At 36.1% G+C, this 23,196-nt stretch overlaps 3 protein-coding genes across 4 annotated transcripts; 1 reads left to right on the top strand and 2 right to left on the bottom strand.

Annotated features, from left to right (window-relative positions):
• The first annotated feature begins 1,735 nt into the window (after positions 1–1,735).
• On the top strand, positions 1,736–3,772 carry LOC125871626 (uncharacterized). The gene is made up of 4 exons (XM_049552258.1): positions 1,736–2,031; positions 2,680–2,719; positions 2,828–2,988; positions 3,057–3,772. Exons 1-4 carry the CDS (start codon positions 1,837–1,839, stop codon positions 3,696–3,698), a joined length of 1,038 nt encoding a protein of 345 aa, XP_049408215.1. The 5' UTR covers positions 1,736–1,836; the 3' UTR covers positions 3,699–3,772.
• A 1,673-nt stretch (positions 3,773–5,445) lies between these two features.
• Positions 5,446–10,550, bottom strand: LOC125871618 (protein ENDOPLASMIC RETICULUM-ARRESTED PEN3). The gene is made up of 2 exons (XM_049552247.1): positions 8,400–10,550; positions 5,446–5,993 (listed from the first exon to the last, which is right to left on the bottom strand). Exon 1 carries the CDS (start codon positions 10,384–10,386, stop codon positions 8,968–8,970), a length of 1,419 nt encoding a protein of 472 aa, XP_049408204.1. The 5' UTR covers positions 10,387–10,550; the 3' UTR covers positions 5,446–5,993; positions 8,400–8,967.
• Positions 10,551–11,652: 1,102 nt separating this feature from the next.
• On the bottom strand, positions 11,653–23,194 carry LOC125871607 (RNA polymerase II C-terminal domain phosphatase-like 2). 2 transcript variants are annotated; one of them, XM_049552236.1, is made up of 14 exons: positions 22,688–23,194; positions 21,345–21,815; positions 18,104–18,314; positions 17,558–17,715; positions 17,399–17,469; positions 17,205–17,310; positions 17,036–17,122; positions 16,744–16,882; positions 16,287–16,648; positions 16,154–16,205; positions 14,354–14,484; positions 14,206–14,259; positions 13,574–13,670; positions 11,653–12,778 (listed from the first exon to the last, which is right to left on the bottom strand). In XM_049552236.1, exons 1-14 carry the CDS (start codon positions 22,967–22,969, stop codon positions 12,564–12,566), a joined length of 2,436 nt encoding a protein of 811 aa, XP_049408193.1. In that variant the 5' UTR covers positions 22,970–23,194; the 3' UTR covers positions 11,653–12,563. The 2 variants fall into 2 exon arrangements, 1 of the variants encoding a protein (XP_049408193.1); XR_007447027.1 differs by lacking the exons at positions 11,653–12,778; positions 13,574–13,670 and adding an exon at positions 13,797–13,986 and having other exon boundaries at positions 14,024–14,259.
• Positions 23,195–23,196: the final 2 nt, after the last annotated feature.

The following is a 23,196-nucleotide window of genomic DNA, read 5'->3' as shown; positions in this document are numbered from 1 at the left end:
AACTAGAAACAATTAGGCCTAATATATGAATGAATAATGGTCTTTTGCATGAAAACAAAATTGGTGAAGAAGCATTTTGAAAGTTTTAACGTGTTGAAATTTGAACAATTCCTAGTTAAGTATATTTTACCAAAATTCTACAAACCTAAGTGAATAAATTGATATTGTTTGGCTGCCTAAAAGTAAATATGTTGTTTAATATTTCATAAAAGGCTAAGGAATCTGACAAATTAATCTAACAGAAAATGAGATTTCTTGGACACTTATATATTGAACAGAAAAAAAAAAAGGTCTTTTCACAATATTTACTATGCATTGCTATAAACAATAATAAACAAAAATATATCACCAAATATAATAATTATTTATTAAAAGTAATTTTTCCATAGAAGTATGTAGGGTGCCTAAGAATTTTTTAGTGCAAGCATGCCATTACATTACAATAAGAGAAACAGCAAGGATATTAAATCTTTTTCTATTTAGAAACAATATATCTACTTCTACGAGGTAATAATAAGGTCTGCATACAATTTACTCTTCCTAGCTGGGTCTAGGAAGAAACTTTATGGTATTGAGTTGATTTAGGGTCTCTCTTTGGCATTTTCAAAGGAATTATTAGGAAAATATAAGAAAAATAAAGATCATTGTTTTTTTAATTCTTTTATTCCCTTTTGGGAAAATATATGTCTTTGATTTCTTTTGTAACTTTCAAAAGTGTGCACAATCTTCATTTTATACTTGTTTTAATACGCTTAACCTATCTTCTCTTTCTTTCCCAAAAATCAAGTTTACCATTACACTTTTTTATGATAAATATATTTAAGAGGAAGTTACGATATATATTGTTCGACTATTATATGTATAGTAGATATATATTCTACAATCAAACTCATGAATTTTAGATTCTGAATTCGTGTCAAATATCAACTTTTTTATATTCCATTATCCACGAAAAATAAATTAAAATGATATATCCAAAAACAGGTCCACTTGTAGGTCCATAATGTGACCCAAATACAATACATCACGAGTAATATCAAATATGTGGAGGAGCAACAGTTAGGGCCCCTTTTTATTTAGAAATAAAATAAAATAAATTAGTGGTAAGAACGTAAGCTGTGCGTTACCTTTCATTATTTAATTTGCACTCCCAAGAACAAGAAAATTAAAAAAAAAACATTTTTATTATTATTCATTTTTTCTTTATTTGGAGTTCGATATTCGTATTTAAATCTGAATTCACGCTAATAAGGTCTTATTCGGAAGTAGTGCTCTATAAAAAAAAAAAATCAAATTCAAAGCTTGAACTAGACTTCTATTAACGTTAAAGATTCAATTACTGGGCAATGAAGTCACCTGGTACTTGATCCGTGGCCATTTCTCCCACTGGACCCCGCACTTACCGTTCTTTTTCTCTCTCGATATCAATTAATGTGACACAAAATTTCTAAAGCCAACAAAGTTTTTAAAAATATTTTAAGTTATTAATTATTAGGAGTATATATTTAAATGTGTTATTTTTTTAAAACTGATTAAAAAGAAAGGTTTATCATATTAATCGAAACAAATGAAATAGTATTTCTTATTTAGTTTAAAATATAAATAGCCACCTATATGTCTAAATTTAAATAATTTCAAATGTGCCACGGAAATTGAGACAAATAAAGGAAAATATAAAGTATTTAAATTAACCCCACCTCCACTCCCTAATAGCCACCAGTCTCTCTTCCCACAGTTACACACAACAAACACTATATTTCTGAAGAAAAACAAAAAAGTAATCATCATTTTTATTTTCTGTTTTTCTATTGAGGAAAAAAGCTTCAAAGTTTAGTTATGGAGTCTTTAACAGGGTTATCAATAAAAGGGGTTTGTTTGGATAAGGTTTTAGATAAGCACAAAGTTTTATCTTTGAGTAAAAAATCAGAAATATGCTTTCTTGGATTGTCAAGTTTCAAGATTGTTCATATTACCTCATGTTCTGTTCAGCACAAAACTATTCACCCTATTTTTTGTGCTTCTGATTCTCAGGTTTGTTTTATTTTTCTTTATTGAACAACTACTTAGTATTTAGTTTCAATTTCATTTAAGGGTTGATTTATGTGCTAAAAAGTTTTTGGCAAAAAAAAAAATTGAGTCTTGTTGATATCTTTGCAGTTTACCTTTAATTTATTTGTTCCTTTCTATTCAAATTTGAGTTAGTTGTAGCTGAGAATAAGATATAACTCGCATGTTTCAATTTATGTGATTAGGCATATAGTTTAAGAAAGAATGAGAAAAAAAAGGAATACCTTTGAAATGTGTTATCTGAAACAAATCTTACACATTTACGTGGCTATAAATCATTTGATTAAAGCTAAAAAGGAATTTTGAAGTAATTTTATCTAATTATAGAAAGATAATTTTCTTTTTGGATTTACTAAAAAGGAGAAGGGAGTAGATGTTGAAAGTTTGATGCTTTTGTTTGTGATGATTCTTTACCAAAACATGATACTATAGTCCCAAAAGGACTCATGTGTTTTCTTGTTCTGCTAATGTAGATAATATACTAATATTAGGATATAAAGTTGAATCTTTGGTGCATTTATATAAATGGTATCTGCACTAACTGGATGAAAATTTATGTTTCTTTAGCAAAACTAACCAATATAATTGATATTTAACTTTTAACTCATTCAGATACATATTCAGAGTGAAGAAACAGAAACAACTGATACAAGTAAGTCAATCTTACTGTGACATTGTCTTGGATCTAGGATCTATTTTTGTTGTACCTTAATCCTGTCCAAAAGACTAAATCAACTTGATACTGTTGTTTTCTTTCTAGATCAATCCGAACCAGTTCGCGTAAAATTTCAATTGAATAAGGAATGCTCCTTTGGTCAGCATTTCTACTTAGTGGGCGATGATCCAATGCTCGGTTTATGGGATCCATCAAATGCAGTGCCACTTGAATGGTCAGAGGGACATGTATGGAACGTCGAGTTGGTAAGAACATGTTGTTAATTGATGTTTTAATTAACTTAAGGATGTTCTAATTTTATGGACTTCTTTAGGATATCCCAAGTGGAAAAACTATCAGCTACAAGTTCATTATGACAGTAGATGATGAGACTATCTTTTGGCAACAAGGCCCTGATCGATTTATTCAAACATGGGAAACGAAGAAAACGATAACAGTTTCTGAAGATTGGGATAATGCTGAGCTGCAGACAATTGTAGAAGAGGAACCTGGTGCAGAACAATTTGCAGTTGGTCCAGAAATTTTAATAGCTGAGAATCTGGTTCCACCGTCAGCTGTAGACATAGAAGATGATGTAAATGAGGAAAAAACTACTGAAGTTCTAGCTATAGTCGCGGAAAATATCACTGAAGTAAACGAGGATGTGAACACTGGTCGAAATGAGGACACCACAATGGAAGCAAAAGCTATTGGCAAGAATATGGTTGCCTCTATTGATGGAGTGTTAAGCTCAAAAAATGAGTCCATCTTAGTGGCGGACGAAAGAGTTCCCGTCTTGGTTCCTGGCTTAACACAAGTTTTGACCTCAGAGGTTCACACGGACAAAGTTGTTGTTGAGAGCTCACTTGGATCAAATAGTGAAGAGTTGAATGAAGTTCACATGGAAAAAGTTGTTGCTGAGGGGTCAGTTGGATCGAAATCGGAGGAGTTCAATGTGACAGAGGTAACTGCTTAACACCTCTTAAAAGTCTCTTTCTTTATGAGCTTGGCAAGTGGCGATGACCCCTTACATATAGGTTAGCAATGATATGTATATGGAGGAAGTAGTGTCTTTAGCAAATGTAGTTCCTCTCAGTTTGTCTTCATAATAAATAAGCCCTCTTACAATGATATAGATACATTTGTGCTTGAATTACCAAGAATGAACAAATATTTCCATTCTCTAAATTCTTTCTCAAGAAAAACTGAGAATAGCAGAATCTCTTAATCACATTGTAACAATGGATGTTCTTAGAACACAAGAAAGTTAGACACACAAACTAACACGTGTAACCCCATTATGTCCACGAGATGATCATCTTAGGGTGATCCTTTTGTCGACAGATGCTCTTATTGCACTCGTATTCCCTGAAGAATGAGAACCAACGATGTAACATCTAGTATTGCATACATCATTAATCCGATTTAGAAGATATAATCGGAGGACATGTATGCTTTAGGTTCCATTTGTCTACTTGGTGGAATCTGGCATATCTTAACTACTCAAAGGCCTTTTACCTAAAATGTCGAGACTTTACTTTGGTACTTCTCAAAGGCATTACATAGCTCATTTACTGTTGATTGCAATTTTCTTTATTTGTCAATTCTGATATGTTGTCACTTTTAAATGTCTAGGAAGAGGTAGCGACGGATATAACACATCCTCCAGAAAAGGTGAAGATTAATGTGAAGCAAGAAGTAACAAGAGGGCATGAAGATACAGAAAAGTCTGAATTGGTTGAAGGAGGAGGAGATTGGTCTAATGGAAAGGCAATGGAAGAGAATGTGTTTGTAAGTGATATGCAAAGGGGTAAAAAGACATTGTTGAAGTTCTTTGCAGGTTTGGGTTTCTTTAAAGTAGAGCTTGAAGGCTGAAAACTAGCTCATAGAGAAGGAAAAACAAAAGTTGTGTATATCAACTAATAATGAATGATGGTCCTCGTTTGATCTTAGGCTATGTGTACTATATTTTGTTCCAATACATATTACTACTATTCTAATCTACTCTCATATAATTCTTGTTAAAGCATATACTAGGAAGTTAAAATCGAACTTCCCATTCATTAGATAGAAAAGATTTTCAAGAGATTGGACAGAATGAAGTTTAAGAAAGAAAAAAAGACATTTGGATCTTATGATCTTAAAGTAAACAAACAAAAGAGATTATTTTTTTTAAAACAAACTAAAAAGAACAAATTAAAATGGAAATAGTATATGTTCTGACCCCCACACACAATTACAGTCGTATAGGTAAATACGATATGTGTTCACAACTCCCAATGTTTTCTTGTTATTATTATAACCACTGTGAATTCTGCCCCCACCCAACGTACGCCTACGCTGTTCCCTTCCGACTATCGAAGGAAACATCTTATTAATTACACATTTAAATTCTGCAAGTCCTGGATCTTAGAATTCAGATATAGGTGTAACATGTCAGAATGATATAATGACAGCATGTACAAGTGATAACTGAGGAAATGAAGGCAAAAGTGACAAGTGAAGCACACACTTATTTGAAGTAAAGCGCAGAAATTACTGGAAACTAGAATATTAAAAAAAAATCAATGAATTTAGTACAATAAAAGTTAAGTTGCTATGAGAAAAATTCACTTACATACAACAACTTACAATAGTTAGCTCTGTAAGAAAATGGAGTTAATCAATCGATCTACAACACGCTTTCAAGAGAGGCAATAACCCATCACCACACACACAATGCTAGCAGATTAATAAATATCAAGAAAAGTTGTCCTACATAACTAACATATAACAAGAAATGAAACAACAAGGATGGCCAATGGAGCATTACTACAAGTGTTTACCGACGTGCTTTGTTTCATTTAGCATTTGGAAATAGCACGCATCTCACCCTCCGATGGAAATTTTCACAAACCAATTTACAACAACGCCTCACGGCCAAGCAAGTTGGGGTCAGCGATGTAAATCCTCACGGACCATGTTGCTCCATTTAAGCTCATCTTGGACCAATATTGACCAAAAATACAAGTACTAAATTCTCACTATTTTCTCTCACTAAAGGATTCCTAGAAAACCATAGGACCTGAGGTAAATGTACTAACATGACAAAAAATAATGAGGTTACCAAACCCTACAGATCTCCAAGCTTGCAGCCCAGCTGTTCTGCTTGGTATGCAATGTGACCTTCAAGAATATTACTGACTTGGGATCATTCAACTCCATCAGTGAGCAACTTCTTTTCTTCTTCGACTCTAACAAGAACTAATTGCAAAGGCCTTAGTCCTTGAACCTGCAGAGTGACATTATCAGCAGCTTGAAAGGGTTCAATATTCTACAGTAGACTCTAGAAACCATATCAGTTTTAAGTGAAGTATGTTTTCATGAAAGTGATATGGAATGTCCAGGTTGATGAAATTCTGCTTTTCATAAAGCAGCAATATATTAAGCTAGTAGTTCCTAAAATAAGCTGAGCACCAGTATAGACAATTAATCCTCATTAACAGCTATTAGATGTGGCATAAACAATGGAAGAGCCAGGATTTTCATAGGGGGGTCAAAATATAAAGAAGTAAACATATGAAGAAGCGAAGGGGCTTTAACGAATAGTATGTATACATAAAAAAATTTTACCTATCTACACGGTATAATTTCCAGTGAAGAAGTGTCAATCGACATCCCTTGGCCAAGTGTGGGGGATTCAACAAATAGTATATATACATACAAAAAAGTTACCTATCCACACAGTATAATTAACCAGTGAAGAGACGTCAATCGACATCCCTTGGCCAAGTGTGGCTCCCACTGAGCACAAAATGATCTAAAAAATGAATTTAAGCTTAAATCACAACTTAAACAAAGCATTCCGAGGGAAGAACTCTAGCTCCATCTCCAACTCCAACAACATCCAAAGTCACTGTTTTGTTCCACACTTATGCGACCCCTTATGTGATGGGATTGACGACAAGATTGGAGTACATAGGAGCACTTCAAAAAGGACCATAAATTGTGGAGTTATGGAAGTATATATATATATTGGAGGTATGTCACAACTCACAAATAAGACAAGAAGGTGCAATTGATGCATAGGAGGGAAAACTTATAACTACTGCTATAGCTTATAAATAATGGCCTTACAGTTTTTAAAAGAAAAGGCCTGATAGTAATAGGATTATAAACAACTTCTTAATGCATTTGCAAGTGGATCATTAGGGTAGGCTGTCTACATCACACCCTTTGGGATGTGGCCCGCGGGATGCTTTGTGCACCGAGCTGCCTTTTTTTTTTTTTTAATTTGTAAGTGCATCATAACAACTTTTGTCTATTTGAGAGGTTCTCGAAATAAGCTGCTACAAATGAGTAAACTTGCAACAGTTATGTTCCTGTTCTTTCAGTGAAATCCTTGTTCCTACTCCTTCATGACTAGAGCAGAAAAGATTACTCGAAATGCTTCCTTCACAAAAGAGAATTTTCACAGTTTTGGTATGTGCATCAAACACTTTGTAATCGCCAAGCACAACAACCTTCAGATGATGTGAGGGCTTAACAGATTGGAAAGATTTTTCACAAATAAACAAAGAAAAGCACTTTGGTCTCATGAGCATCGACTGCAAACAGATAAAGAACCTACACTTTCATTTACTGCTTTCAGGTATCATATGATCCTTTAGCATCAATTCTGAGCTCATTCATGTCTCCTCTGACCCTTCAACAACTATGAGAGGGAGATTATAGCTTCTCTACAATGCCATCACTAAAGCAGCTTCTATACAAAGAAAGGTATTCCTAAACCAGCCAAAAACAATTCCCTTTCTTCAGTCTTTCTCCCTCTATTCTCTTAATTCTTTTCCTCCTACTGCTTGCTCTCTCCAGTAGTCTAGGGATTTCAATCTTTTGAGATAAGCTTAATTGCTGATTTCAAAATTACAGCAACACTTGTTTCTTTTACAGAAGAGCCCAGATTCAATGCCTATTAAAATTTCAATGTTCAGTATAGCTTCTTTAAACAGGAAAATATGATTTTTTAAAAAAATTATTTATTCAAAAATTGGGGGTAGGGGAAGGGGAAATGGGAAGAAGGTCACAATGTGGGGAATCGAACCCTCACCAACAAGGTGGGAGTTCAAGTAGCCAACCAACTGCACTACTAAGATTCCCCAACAGGAAAATATGATTACTGGAGAGTTGTTTCTGATATTCTTCAAGCCATCACTTTGCTTGCCTGCTAGACTAGTAAAACAACCACATAACCCCAAGAATGTGCCTCCAGCACATAAATTACAGCAGATGGCAAGAAACAAGTGTTAAACATGCTTTTCACTTTATTACTTGGGGAGATCAAGAAAGAATTAAAATAGAAAAACCGCCTGCTAGAGAATTTGATAAGTACCAATAAAAAGAACAGGGATTACTTCTAATTTGGGGTAAAAGTGACATGTAAACTAAAAGAGTTACTTTCTGTTGAAATGACTCACCATCACTGGCAGCTGAAACAAAGAATACAATACTTACAAATCTCCTTTGCCACCTAGTTTTCTAAGGAATATGGTATAAGTCTTGTCAACGTGGAATTACGCATGATACTAAGGTAAAAAGTTATAACCTCACGTGTACATGTAGCTAACCAAATGATACAGCAATCTAGCAACCAAAGTCATGAATACAAATAGAGCATCAAAAGCAACAGTTAGAGGCCTACCTCTGATACAAATAATTATGCACGCTTGGATGCCATTCTTTCTTGATAACAGGGATGCCCAAATTCACCAATAAACCAATTTCATTTCATTACATGATGGCATAACACCTGTCTACAATGTTCTTGATTGATCAACATCGTGTCCATAATGGATCAACAAGAATCTGATTTCAGGTATTCGTCATGGTCATATCAACCTTTGCACATTGTTCCTTGATTGATCAACTTGACATCCAAAAGTAATCACCAAATACACAATTCATTTCATTGATGACCATTGCAAGCTGTAGTTGGACAGCTAAAATATATACAACAACAACTATGCTCAATCTCAAACTAGTTCGGGGTGGATTCTAACTTTACTCTGACCGTCGACCAACTTCCCATTGATGACCATTGCAAACCGCAGCAGACAGCTCAAAAAGATACTACAACAAATATGCTCAATCTCAAACTAGTTCGGTCGGCTCGTAGTTTTACTCTAATCATCAATTGATTGCAACCCTCTTCTCTGTTAGGACATGAAACAGGCAATGTAAGCTCATACAAAGCTCACAGCTCCACACGATCACAAATTTAAAACAGCACCGGAAAACTGAGAACTTTGCCACACTTCAATCCCCTCAGCATCTTCTCTAGTAACAAACAGTCTATCTCCAGCTCCCTCAATCTTCTTTATGATCCCTCTTCCAGCATCCTCCACTTTATCCATATAATTCCTCCTATACAATCCTTCATGCAACACCCTTTCCCTCTCAACATCACTTCCCTTCTCGACCATTCTCGACCACACTTCCAACCCTCCTCCTCTTCCCACAAACACCTGCTGTCTATAACAGTGAATCAAGCTACTAGTTCCACCACCTGCATGCCTCATGCATGGATTTTTCTCTTCCAGATAAACCCATGGATCTTCACTTAATTTACGTAGGTCTGCCACAGCCAAATCACCTGATTTTGAACATATCTTGAACATAGTCAAATCCCCCCTGTCAAAGTCAACATCAGCAAACGAGTCCCCGAACCGACTGCTCCGACCTGAACCCGGCTCATTCGTCTCCCACACAACGTCTCCGGACCTGGAGTCCCACAACCGCACGTAACCGGCATACCCAAAAGCTCCGGCAGTAACTGAAACACCGACTAGCGCATTAATCTCCGGCAAAAATGTCAACTTTCCAACAACAGTTGACTTTGCCGAATTACCAGATTGTCTTCCCAACTCCGAAATCGCTTTCATCGTAGACTTATCAATACTCAGAACACAATTTTCTCTATGTTGACACTCGAAGGCAGCAAAAACAGAGTCCGGCGAGTCAACAACAGCGTGTACTTGGGCCTTGTAGATTCTCGGGTCAGACGGGTCGGTCCATTCCACAGAGCCAACTCTACGTCCATTAGCCAAGTTATAAAAATGGAGCCCGGATTCGAATTCAGAAGCAACACCAGCCAAATCGGGTCCAACCTTCCTAATGGAGCTTATGTAATCAAGGTGTGTCCTAATAGTTTCGGTATGTGTCAAACTCCAATCATAAACGGAAACCTGCCCGCCGTGAGCAAGCCAAACGGAGCCATCAGAGTCTACAGCATTGAAGTCCGTTACAACGCCATCAGAGGAAGGACGAATGGTTGAGAAAAGTGACGCGTCGATTCCACTGAGTTGACTCGGGGCGAGTGCAGATCTGAGTTGTGATTCAATTCCGTAATAAACAGCTTCATCGATAAGCTCTTGATTGGAGAAACGTTTTGCTGTTGAAGGGAGACGATTAGACCGGAGAAGAGCTAAAAGAGCCGAGAAGATTTCTGGGTCCCGGTCGATGAAAACCGGGTCGTCGGAATTCCGATTCGATAGGACGGATAAAAGAGAATCTGGTCCACCGGAACGAAGTGTTGATACTGTGGTTTCAAAGAGCTTACCGCCGACGTTGAGCTTTACACGATCACCACCTTGCCCTAGAATGGTACGTCTTCCGCCGTCGTCTTCCATTGATCGGAGATTTGGAAAATAGATATGCCGGCGAAAGGTTGGACTGAGCAAAGAAAGAAGATTCAGTTGACAAGTCACCGGAGCTGAATTGTGCTGTTTTATTTTGGGTGGAAAATAGTAAATAAATCTGATTATGGTTTAATTTTGTTTAATTAGGCGGAAATTATTTAAAACGGCAATAAGCAATTGATACAAAAACAATATGGAAAATTGAGTTCATAATATTCTCCTCCGCTGTTTTATTTTGGATGTAATCAAGGTGTGTCCTAATATTCCTATTTCTACACACTCAGAAAATCGAACCAAAAATGAAAAGAGAATTATTTTTGGACCTATTTGGATATGATTTTAAATTATAATTTGAAATTAATGGTTTGAAGTTGAAATTTTATTTGAACATGTATTTTTTATTTTTAAAATTGTATTTTTTTTTATAAACATGAAAATCTTGTAATTTGTGAAAGTTATTAAATATTTTCTACTCTTATGCAATTTTATCAAATGATGACCAAATTTTAGTTTATAAACAAGTTGTTGAAATATCTTAAAGCATCGAATTAATAAATTATATGCCTCTATATTACTTTATAAATAAACAATTGCGATTACATGTTATTACAAATTTTCTAATACACATAATTTTACAAAGATTCATTGATCAAATAAACTAACAATAATAATAACTACCTCCCACCCACACACTAACCAGTAATCATTATATAATTTTTACGTATTAAATATCTTTTAAATTTCTTGAAGACAAAATTAGAAATTGACTCAATAGTTTAGAGATACAAAAAAAAAAAATTGAGAGAAATATTGAAAGTACTGCTAAACTCAGTGTGATTTATTAATTTCATCCTTGAATTAGTGATAGCCTTAAAAATACAAATTTACATGACTAATTGAACCTAAATACATCCCAATCTTTATGAGGAAATACACTCTCAAATTCTCGCCAACTTTGGGAGTGTTTTCGACACTTCTCTTGACTTTTTTATTAATAGCCTTATACTCCTACAAGAATTCGATACCACTTGTTATGACATGTGGCAAATTGAATGTATATCTAAGTTTAGTTAATCAATGACAAAACTAATAATTTACCATGGATCTTTTTAATACTTCTCTAACAGGGTTATCAAACTTGAACCCCCAATTGAGAAAAAAAGCTTCAAACTTTAGTTATGGAGTCTTTAACAGGGTTATCAATAAAAGGGGTTTGTTTGGAAAAGGTTTTAGATAAACATAGAGTTTTATCTCTGAGTAAAAAATCAGAAATTTGCTATTAAAGGCAATAAAAAGCCTTCGTATAAAAATAAACTGCAAGTTACAAAGTATGGCAGAAACGAGGGGCCCCCTTATATAAAAAATGTATGAATCACTTTTCCAATGGAAGACAAAATTCATTTTCTCCATAACATGTCAGAGAAAATCACGAAATTTGATAATTGTGAAGACTGTTCCGGCTACCAAATTGTTACTGCTGCAGGACATCCGAATATATAATGAATGACTCAGGCCCTCCTTGTCTGGACATTATTCGGATTGGACAGTTAACAGTCTTCTATACAACAACGAGATGAGTATTTACCAAACGAAGAACATGATGTCTTCATTCCAGAACTAGCTCAGTGCAGAAACTAAGATTAGGAATTGGGGAGCTTAGCTTATGATAAACATCATATACAATGGCCCTAAGATTACCTGGCTACTCATCCCCCATTGACTCATTGCACCACAAGTACATGCTACCTCAGCAATGAGAGCCAGAGGCAAGGTGCATCTGAGGAAGAATAGGAAATGGTCAAACACTACTCGTCCACAACAGAGACAAGAAGCTACTGGAAGATATAGCATTCCACTTACGAGTAGACCATCCAAAAGAGAAAAGGAGCGCAAAGCACTCGGGCACAAGTTACTTGAGAACAAAATTGTCATGGGAAAGACGAGGGGTGGAATTACAACCTAAAACCACCATTATACCTCCAAAATAAGAAGCATCAAGAATGGCCTACATAGCCAGATGAACAAGTGGGCCAGAATTTTCTGTTTTGCTCCCGACTCTGATACAACACAACTCAAGCAAGGAGGGGTAAAAACCCAAATAATCTCAACCCATCATCTCCGAGATTTGCTTCAGTGCACACCCTCCACCCCCCTAAACCAAACACCAGTCATGTTTTCAAAGAATTAAGTGATCGGTCATGGGAAGCATCACCATTAACTCCCACCTCTGAAACATTTACTTGAGGTAATCTATCCTCCACTGAAGGTTCATCCACGTGATTGACAGTGTCCCACAAGAACCCATTTTCATTTTCCACCGAAATCTTATCAAAGTCTTTATCCGCTGCTCGAGGGTGAGATGTAATGTATGAGACGTATTCACCTGCATATAAGCAAATATTAGTCTACAAATAATCTCTAAAAAAGAACTTGTACCCTGACAAGGTAACTTTACAAGGGGAAAGAAATTAAAGCAACTCCTGGATCTTATCATAAAATGAAATTGAATTCAGATATAGGTGTAACATGTCAAATTGACAAGTGTGATATAATGACATCATGTAGAAGTGACAACTAAGGAAATGAAGGATAATTCTGCTAAAACACACAAGGCTAGTGTTTTTGAAAGCGAAAAAGGCGATGAGGTCCATGGAATTTGAAGCAAAAGTGAGAAGTGAAGCACACACTTATTTGAAGTAAAGCGCAGAATTTACTGGAAACTAAAATATTAAAAAGCCAATGAATTTAGTACAATAAAAGTTAAGTTGCAATGAGAAAAATTCACTCCAGCATGCAATATACAATAACTCCATTACTAATCCAGCTCATCAAAATTCGAAGAAGCGACAGACTTTAGCTAGAATCACTTTATGCACCATTGTTTGAAGCACAAACTACTCTAAAGACCATGACTTCGCCTATGAAGTAACAACACCCTACTTCGAGAATCAATTCATCGCTTTAAGAAATGAAGCAATATCTTTAGATAACCCTGCACGAGACAGTTTTTAAGAATTTACTTGACATGGGGCACTGGTGCTTAAGAATTTACTCATTATGCAAATCCACTTATGAAGTAGTTACAAGAAAAATGAAAACCCATCACAGTATTAGTTCAGGATTCTTGAAACAAGTTAAACCAGGAATTCAAAAGGGGGCATTTCAAAAAGGATCTTACCAGCCATGTTCCGAAGTGCATTCTCAGCTGCCTGTTGCTGAGCATCCTTCCTAGTCTTACCCATCCCAACACCAACTCTCTCACCGATAAAGAAGACCTAAAGATTATTCAGGATCAGAATTCTGTTTGTCTAAATTCAGATGCCAAAATAATTATGCACTTTTATATGAACAACAATGACAGGAGCAACACTCTCATATTAAAATGAATATCTTCAAAGACAGACATTAACAGACAGTTCATAAGCACCTAACAATTTTCAGAGTCAAATATCAAGACATACAGATCCACACAAGTTCAGCACAGCACATGTCTCACATATATAATAAATTTTGATGGACTCTACTAGAATAAACAGATCCATGAATGTCAGTCATTAGCACACTACTTTCAAGTATCTCATCAGCCATTACCTTGCACACTACTTTCAAGTATCTCATCAGCCATTACCTTGCACAGTACTTCCTAGCATCCCGTTAGAATCAAAAGAGGAACACTATTACTATCGGTGGAAACTAGTGCTGTTTAACAGAAATTTCTCTTCATATTTATATGACAAACAATGCAATTAATCAACCCCTGCAATAGCTTCAGATAGGTGAAAAACATTCTTCCATAATGAATTTTCTAACCTCAACTGAAAATTGCAATTCCTCACTAGTGCTCACCACAGGCCTGAACTCAACCTACAAAGCAAGACACATTGGTGGAGCTCTTACTATGACAACCAAGAAAAATCAACAGAGATAACATCTTGGCTAAAAAGTATGTAGCACATACCTTTGAGTTGCATCGCCGTCCAATTTCTTGCAGCACTCCAGTAGCTAAAGATGGCAAGAAGTTCATTCTCCCAGCTTCTAGTTGAGATTCTCTGTTGTTAAATAACGACTGATGTTGAGAGAATCTACCCTCTGTCAAGGCAAAGTACAATCAGTCTAGCAAGCATATGTCATGAACTTGATGAAGAGAGGGAATAAATAAGGAAAAGGAGAAGATCAAAGAGACTATGCTTAAAATGAACACTTTAGTGGATCTCTCTCTCAGCCTTCATCAACCATCCTTTGTTCTCCCTAATACCAAACTAAAAACAATCTATAAAGTGCATATCCCATAGTCAATATTTTGCTTCTAGAATTCAAGATTATCCAAAAACTTCTTTTGAACTCCTTCCAAATACCATTATTTAGGGGAGCGCAAAGCGGAAAAAAGTGACAAGGTCCTGCTTCACGCTTCACTAGCTTAAAGCGTGAAGTGAAGCACAATTTAAAAGAAAAAAGACCAAAACAAAAAGAGACGAAATATATAAGCAAAAATTCATATTAAAAACTAAAAAAAGGTTCCCCTTTAGTTGCCTTGTCACAAAACAGACATACAATTGTTGTTCTATTGGTCTCCCCAACTTTTTTTCCCCTTTTTTCATGCCGGGTCAGCCTTTTTTAATCACGGATAAGATCTAAGAAAAACAATCAACATTATATTTTTATCACTATTAAGAGAAAATTCAACGACATTTTAGTCATTGTTAAGAAACAAAACAATTCAGCAATATATATTTTAATCACTGTGAGGAAACAAATACTCAGCAACATATAATTTAAATAATCAAAGCTAACCAGGGCAAAGGAAAACAGAGTAACAAACAAAGTAGAAAAAAAGAAGAAAAATTCTAGGCTAGCAGTGCCACTGCATCAGGAAGAAGAAGAAAGAAAAGAGAAAAAGTGTTGGAAGGAAAGAGTACACTGAAACCTTATTATTCTGATTTCTTAAGGACCAGGTAAGTGGTGACTCTTTTTATTCTTTAAAATCGATCACTTATTAATTACAAAAATATAAGTGCTGCTTTTCTCGCTTCGCCGCTTCTGATCGCATTGCACTTCAATCCCAGAAGCGGCCGCTTCTGGTCACTTCGCGCTTTTCTCGCTGAAGCGCTGAACCCTTGCTTCGCTTCCCTTCACCGCTTAAAGCGATGAAGCACTTGCTTTCCCGAACACTGGCAAACACTATCTTGATCATTAAAGATACACACATACCACCATCCTGGCAATCAACAAGTAAAAGTATGCAATTCCAGCCTTCTTTACATGTTTGGATAAATTATATCCCACGCCATTATTGATAAATAAGCACGCACCTAGTTGGATTTGTTATAATTTGATAGCTGGGGCTCATAATCACAAGCTGAAAACTAGCCCTTAGGAAAACAATCAGTAGCAGCAAAGACTTCAGTCAAACTTCAAACTAGCCATTAACTTAACAACATTCATTCCCCAAAAGAGTCACTGAGATGGCTACTTAACCCCAAGAGCAAACACTAGTGGAATATGATTAATAAATGCATTCCTTCCTAGAGGCCAACTTTTGCTCATAATATTTCAACTTCTTAACAGCAAATGGGGTATTAAAATAGCAATAAGCAGTAACACAGTCTAAGAGTGAACTCAAACTCGCCTGNTATGATTAATAAATGCATTCCTTCCTAGAGGCCAACTTTTGCTCATAATAATTCAACTTCTTAACAGCAAATGGGGTATTAAAATAGCAATAAGCAGTAACACAGTATAAGAGTGAACTCAAACTCACCTGTCTGATGAATAAGAGAATTCTGTCTATGCATTTCATGCCTGAAATTTACCTGCAAAGAGTCGTGTACCCGAATGAATAAGTCAGCAGGAAGACAGTCATAACTATTTCTGAAGGAAGCAGTAGCAAGTACCTCCCCATTCTTCCCTGCAGATGCATAAGTTGGTAACATCATGTTTGTTGCATCTTGACTCATAAAATTCTGATGACCTCTCTGTTTAGCATACCTTGATGCATCAGATTCTTGAAAAATTCCTGGTGATCGACTACCCATCTGTCCTTTATTTAGGTCATCTTCCACCAACCATCCACCCTGTGATGGTATGGGCAGTATGGGTGGTTTCTGAGGCACTCTAGGTAATAAAGGAGGTTCTGCTGAACCACGATACCTCATATCCTGGCTAGGATTCAATATGGGGTACCTTCTCTTCCCATCACCATCAGCTTCAGAAAAGCTGTTATCTCGTCTAAATGGAGCTCCCAGCAAACTTGGTTCTAAACACACACAGGAACAAAATGAACCACGGTTGGTAAACCAAAAAGATTAATACATCTCTTATATAACTGCAGGTAAAGATAGATTTCAATACTTTCTGAAGGTTGAATTGGTCTCACTGATTGAGCAGGTACATTTGCAGCAATTCCAACCATAAGCTGGGAGCTTCCTGGCTTCATATCAGGATTGTTACTCATGAAAACAGGAGCAGAGTTCATATTAACTTTTCTCTCCTGGATAGAATATAAAATGAGAAGATAAGCAAATGACCGCTGAAAAATCAAGTACTTGATTTGATATGTGATGTGTTACACTTCCAAGTTTTTTGGGGGATCGATCATGTGATAAGAAGTCAAGATAGGCAGTAATAACAGGTAAAACCACACCTGTTGATTCAACCTTTGTGTAACTTCAGGCCCGAACATTCCCTCAGGAATAGGAGCGGGAATCCCACATGACGCAAAACCAGCATCCTAAGAGTAAAGAAAGTAAACCCTCATCATAATGATCAGCCTTCATTTAAAGTTGAAATTTAAAGAGCTTGTAGATGAATACCTCGGACATTAAGTAGTTGCTAACATCAGGCGCAGAAGGTAAATTTACAGCCTCATCTTCATAGAAGATCTCGCAGATCTTTCGGAGTAGGCCTTCATCAAACTCTCTGATTGACAAAGAAAATGGATCAGATAAAAAACTACTTAATTGACTCAAACTTAAATCTCTCTTCTGAGGACTGAGAATGAACTTACTTAAAGAAACGACCTCTAACATCACAAGCAACATTTCTCGCCACACACAGGACCGGTACTGCATTGGCCATCTACTCAATAAAGAAGTTCCAATCAGCCTCGTGTGACCAGAAAAAAAGAAGATGATATTAAAATCATTTGAAATGGCAAAACACACACCTCTGCTAGCGGAGCATAATATGGAGCGAAAGCAGGGACAACATGAACACGAGGTTGATCTTTATCTTCCCACACTTTTAATCGGTCATCAATAACCATCGCCAATTTTGGATGACAAATGCCATTTCGGAAGACAGTAAGTAAAGACTTCTTGGCCCCTGTGGGATTAAATGACAGAGATGATGTTACTTGGTTAAAGAAAAGAAGTTATAATTTACCAGTTCAAGAGGAAAGGGTATTATATTCCGCTGAAGAGAAGCAATCACAGTTGGCAGCCTATCACAGTTGGCAGCCTTTTGTATGTCACTGCCACTATAACATTAGAAGCTTAAAGAAAATACCACTAATGAGCTTAGAACGACATAAATCAAACACAAGAAGACAAATCTTTCATTACTTATGGTGCTTCATTATGCTTCACTGTAAGAAGAGGATTATCTTTTCTCTTGTCAGGATAGGGAAGAGGAATTGTGTTACCATGTAAAGAAGAACAAACTATTATTTTCCCAAGGAGTCATAAAACAGGAAACTATTCTAGGTCCTAACCTGATCTAACACATACAACACGGTCCATCAATTGATTGGCATTAATGAGGTGTGACCCTGGGTCAAGTAGCCTCCAAATCTCCAAGGCATAATCTCTCTCTGCCATGGTGCAAACATATACTTCAAACCTTTTCCGACCTTTCGCCGTCAAATAAGTTCTCAACTCATCCCACGCAGGACGTAATCTAACAAGCACGCTGGTATCCCGATTCTGCACAAGAAGTTTCCATGATGAGAAAATGTGTGGAGCTAAAAACTTAATCTTGAGACAAACATAATGTGTTGCAAAATGTCCAACTGAATTCGAATTCACATTCTAAGGTTACACTGATAACTGTAGTAAGACAATGAAAACCTTAGATATTCCAGTTGCAGTTGAGCTAGAAGGCCAAACATCCAGATACCATTTTCTTTTAGCTACATGAACATAATATTGAATGAATGGAAGAGACATAAAAGAACAAAGACCGGAGGCGGATGCTTTCCACTCCTCCAAACGCTTCCCCCCAGCAATTCGAACAGACAAGGATGCAGATCTCTAAACTACATTTGTTTCCATCAAGTTTAAGATGCCCAAATCTGAATACACATCTAAATATTAAGATGTGCATAAAATCTAGATGTTTGACTCTGAATGCACATCTGAAATTAAGATGTTATCCTGAGATCCGAACACTGAATAATTAAGCCTATTTGTTTTCAATATCCAAATGTGTATATAGAATTAAACACTTTATTTATAAAATATTATAAAAATCTCCTTTTAACAAAATAAATTTGGTTTATTGATAGAAAATAATATTTTGAATACTTTTATTTGATAAAAAAAATGAACTATCAAAAATGCAAATAAAAATTATGCATATCAATATAAAGAAGTATTGTAACAAGTTAAAAAATTCAAATCTTCAATTCTCTCATTTTTTCTTGATGTTGCTTTGTTGCTTATATTTCTATAAAGAGAACTTGCATAAGCCCTCTGGACCTGTCATTGTCATTGTTTCCTTTTCTGCATACTAGAGTTGTTAAACACTTCGAATCGTAATCTACAGGTCACAAAATAGTTATCTAAGGCTGTTTAACATAATTGTCAGAAGAAAAAACTAAGAAAAATAGAGATGAACTGTTTCTATTTCATGAAGGAAGAAGAAGGGAGCACATTCAGTTCTAAGAATCGAAGGTTTCATGGGTTCGTTCGCTGAGTGTGGCGTCGAGCAGCGATGATAATTTAAATAATTTTCTAATAATGTGCTTAATCTTTGTGGGTGCGAGAGTTCTTGCTAAACATCAATACATTCAAAAATATTCCGTATTTGCAAAAACTATGAAAACTTATCGGTTCAAGAGGTGAGAAAGGAGACTGAGAAGTGTGAAAACCTTGTTGAGAGGAGAAGCAGGGAGGACTTGAAAGATCTTGAAATTAAGCGTATTATTTAAAGAATTTGAATGGTATTGTTATAGATCTAATTCATTCAGACTCATTAAGAGGCTTTATAAGGAAACTGTTAGAGTGGGCTTAGAGTCCCACAGTGGTTGGGGAATAAACTGGTGGTCTACCTATATGGACTTGAGCAATCTTCCCCTTAAGAGCGCTTTTGGAGTTTGAGTTAGGCTCAGGTGCCCTATCTTTACATAGAATCAGAGACAGGTCCATCCCCATTTGGGCTTTTGATCCACGCTTCAAGTGGGCCTGAGCGTGAAAAGGGTATTAGAGTGGGTTTACCACATTGGTTGGAGAATAAACTGGTGGTCTACTTATATGGACTTGGGCAATCCTCCCCTAATGAGCTATCTTTTGGGGTTGAATTAGGCTCAGGTGTCATATCTTCATTTGTTATAAGAGACAAGTTCATCCCTATTTAGGCTATTGAACCACACCCCCAGTTGGGCTTGGGCATGAAGAGGGTGTTAGAGTGGGTTTAGAGTCCCACATTTGGTTGGGGAATAGATTAGTGGTCTATTTATGTGGACTTGGGCAATCCTCCACTCCTGAGGTTGTAGGGTTGAGTTAAACCCAGGTATCATATCTTTATAGAAACAAAACATCTGAATATTAAGATTCAGACCTTAAAACAAGCACACTTAATAGGTTGAATTTAAATGAGTAAGATTCAGACCTCCATTAAATGCAAACAAATGAGGCCCAAGTGTGATCAGCCCATAGGGGTATCCAACTTTGCCTCTGCTGGTGGATTAGCAAATTGACATGTGTAAGGACCATCAACAGCAAAAAGTGCACATATATAATGAACAAAGGTTACTCAAATCCATAGCAATTCATTAAAAAACTTCTGCAACGAGGGAGCAATAGACACCATAGAGTATAAACCCTAAACATCTTCACAGTGAGTGAAAATGAATGAGTTACTTAGACAACAGTATGATTCAATCTGCTCTTTCTCTTGACACAAGGACACAAGAAGCATCACTAACCTAAACACTGGCAATTTCAAAAAAAAAAACAATTTCAAAAAAAAAACTAAACACTAGACCAAAATGAAGTATGATTTTTTGGACATTAGATGCAGATAATGTGTTTTACAAAGCAAACTAAAAGTAACAATGACATATTAAGTTTGATACTGAATGGTCTCAATAAACTATACAAAAAACCTTGCCTACAAGATATAAATAGAATGTGTAAGCTTTCTGAAAAGAAAGAAGACGTAAGTGTTGAGTGATCACAGTTGTCCGAAAAAATTGAAGGCTGTTAACTAATAAGTATATTGATAACAGGTCATATAAAAAGACAGGATAACAGCCAATCTTTAAGAACAGAACTTTCAGATACTGTGAAGCTAGGTGAATCATTTAGATTAACAACCTAATCTACTTTCCTACAATAGTACTCCATTTTGTATGAGAAACCATAAAGCATCCTCTACTCAACTTCAAAATTCAATCAATCAACTTGCCTCAATGCACTGAATACACTTCCATAATATAAACCTAAAATACTGAAAATGAAAAGAATAATATCAAAATACTATAAAAATTAATGACAACCGACAACTAAAAAGTCAATAACCAAACCTTTACTCCACAAGTATATCACGACATGCAACTCATCAACTTCCACTAGAACCTTAAGGGAATGCACTGAGCAGGGGAGATATTCTCCATGATGCGAACAGTAGAATAAATTGAGAAATATGCATGCTTTAGATGTGTTCACCATGATAAGAATCAATAATTGCAAGGCATAACAGAGAAATGAAAGAAAATATATGTATCTTATTACCTCTGGATTAATCCGTGTAAGGACCACATTCTTTTCCTCCAACCTTATGACTGGCCGAACTACACGCTCCTGCCCTTCAGATAATGGTAGCACCTCCTCTTGCTGAGCTCTATATATTCCCCCACTGTCAACAACAGAATCACTCTCTAAATACTGCTTCAGCAGTGCACGATCCTCCATATACCTCCTCATCTCAGCGGCCATTCCAGACGACCGAATTGGATCCATCTCTCGTGCTAACCAACCCCGCAAAGCCTCAATTCTATCTTCAAACGACTTCATTGTATTTGCAACAATTAAGGTCTCATCCAGATCAAAAACAATTGATAGACACCTCATATTCAACATCTGCAAACAAGCACTATACAGACCAATGGGCACTGAATAGCACCAAAAACAGGGGAACTTTTTCTGCTTACTCGCCATTGCTACCAAATGTATTTCTTCTTCCCCCAGAAAGACTACTGCAGTCTACACAAAGACCAAGGAAAGGGAACAAATGTGTCAGCAGACATCTTATCCATAAGAATACATTATAGCCACAAAACATCAATTATACATTATTTAATATATGAATTCAGGATTTCTCATCCCCCTTATCAGAGCTAATGCTATGTATACTCCAGACAAATCACATTTCTGACAACAGCTTTAAGCACATATCTGTCATTCGTAGTGCAAAAATATAAGAGAACCTGTTTACATCTCATATGAGATATATCAATTATTTTCAATAGATACATAAATGCCAAAAAAGCAGCAATATATGTAGAACTGCCAACGTCATCCAGCATCCTCATTATTAAATCTTAATACCACAAAAGAGTTTGCATACACATCCACATGAAAATGCCACAATTACTCCATTACATATCGACTATAGTCAACCAAAAAAATCATAGCCATATCAGAAAATCGCCAATTTATTTCACAAAACAACCGCATCATAGCACTGCTAAGAAACTTCCCATACAAATGTACATTAAATGCCACAAACATTCCTCACTGTCAAAAATTTGGGGTAAGCAATTAAAAAAAAAAAACTGCATCCAGTAAATTTCACAATAAATGTAAAATCATCAACAACCATCATCTCTCATTGTCAGAAATTCCGTCAACAACTAAACAACAATAGCCCTCTGGTAATTTCGTAGTAAATGCAGAGTCAGCATTTCACATCAAACATAAAATCATCAACAAACAATTCTTCTCACTGGGAACAAAATTCCATAACCAAAAAAAAATACTACTCGTGCAGTAATTACACAGTATAAGTAAATTCATCACTATACAAACTGATCATAGTTCGTTATTCAATTAAAAAATAGTTAATGTCTATTAACCTTGAGGTCATAGTAGCACGAGGAATGAAGAGTTATCAACGGAGACTTCTCGGAACCAATTGACGCTGAATTCGAGTTCGGTTCAAGCTTACAACGAACAGGTGATGAAATCGTTCGCAAAACAGCAATAGGATGAACCCGCTCACTATTTGTAGAGATATGATCAATCCGTATCTCGTTGTTTGGGAATTGGAAGTTCTGATCCTTCACAGGTATGGTATCCAGCTCTCCTAGACACGTTTCTCCTTGAAACACCAGGGATTTGAACCCTAAACGACTCATCTTTTACGAATAGTATCACCGAAATTCGAAATTCAAATCGAAAATAGCAGTTAGTCACGCCAAATGTGATGAACAATACAGAGAGTGAAGTAAAAAAAAGTTAGAAGAGAATTTTCAATTTTTCTCTCTGTTCACTCCATTGCTGTGTTGTCTCTTTGTGTGTTTCTCTCTCTAGAGCTGGCGCGCTATACTATGCAATTGCTCTCGTTTTCTCGCTCTATAATAAG

The sequence above is a fragment of the Solanum stenotomum genome, chromosome 7 (assembly GCF_019186545.1).
Source record: "Solanum stenotomum isolate F172 chromosome 7, ASM1918654v1, whole genome shotgun sequence".
In the NCBI taxonomy this organism is placed as follows: domain Eukaryota; kingdom Viridiplantae; phylum Streptophyta; class Magnoliopsida; order Solanales; family Solanaceae; genus Solanum; species Solanum stenotomum.
This window is presented reverse-complemented; position numbering and strand designations above follow the sequence as displayed.

Bases quoted from the DNA above. Each gene is read 5' to 3' on its own strand.
- LOC125871618 (XM_049552247.1), bottom strand. From the start codon at position 10,386: ATGGAAGACGACGGCGGAAGACGTACCATTCTAGGGCAAGGTGGTGAT.
- LOC125871626 (XM_049552258.1), top strand. From the start codon at position 1,837: ATGGAGTCTTTAACAGGGTTATCAATAAAAGGGGTTTGTTTGGATAAG. The intron at 2,032-2,679 runs GTTTGTTTTATT...TAACTCATTCAG, and splicing joins TTTGTGCTTCTGATTCTCAG to ATACATATTCAGAGTGAAGA. The intron at 2,720-2,827 runs GTAAGTCAATCT...TTTTCTTTCTAG, and splicing joins AACAGAAACAACTGATACAA to ATCAATCCGAACCAGTTCGC.
- LOC125871607 (XM_049552236.1), bottom strand. From the start codon at position 22,969: ATGAGTCGTTTAGGGTTCAAATCCCTGGTGTTTCAAGGAGAAACGTGT. The intron at 17,716-18,103 runs GTTAGGACCTAG...TTAATCCCACAG, and splicing joins TGTTGTATGTGTTAGATCAG to GGGCCAAGAAGTCTTTACTT. The intron at 14,485-16,153 runs GTGAGTTTGAGT...TTGCCTTGACAG, and splicing joins TTCTCTTATTCATCAGACAG to AGGGTAGATTCTCTCAACAT.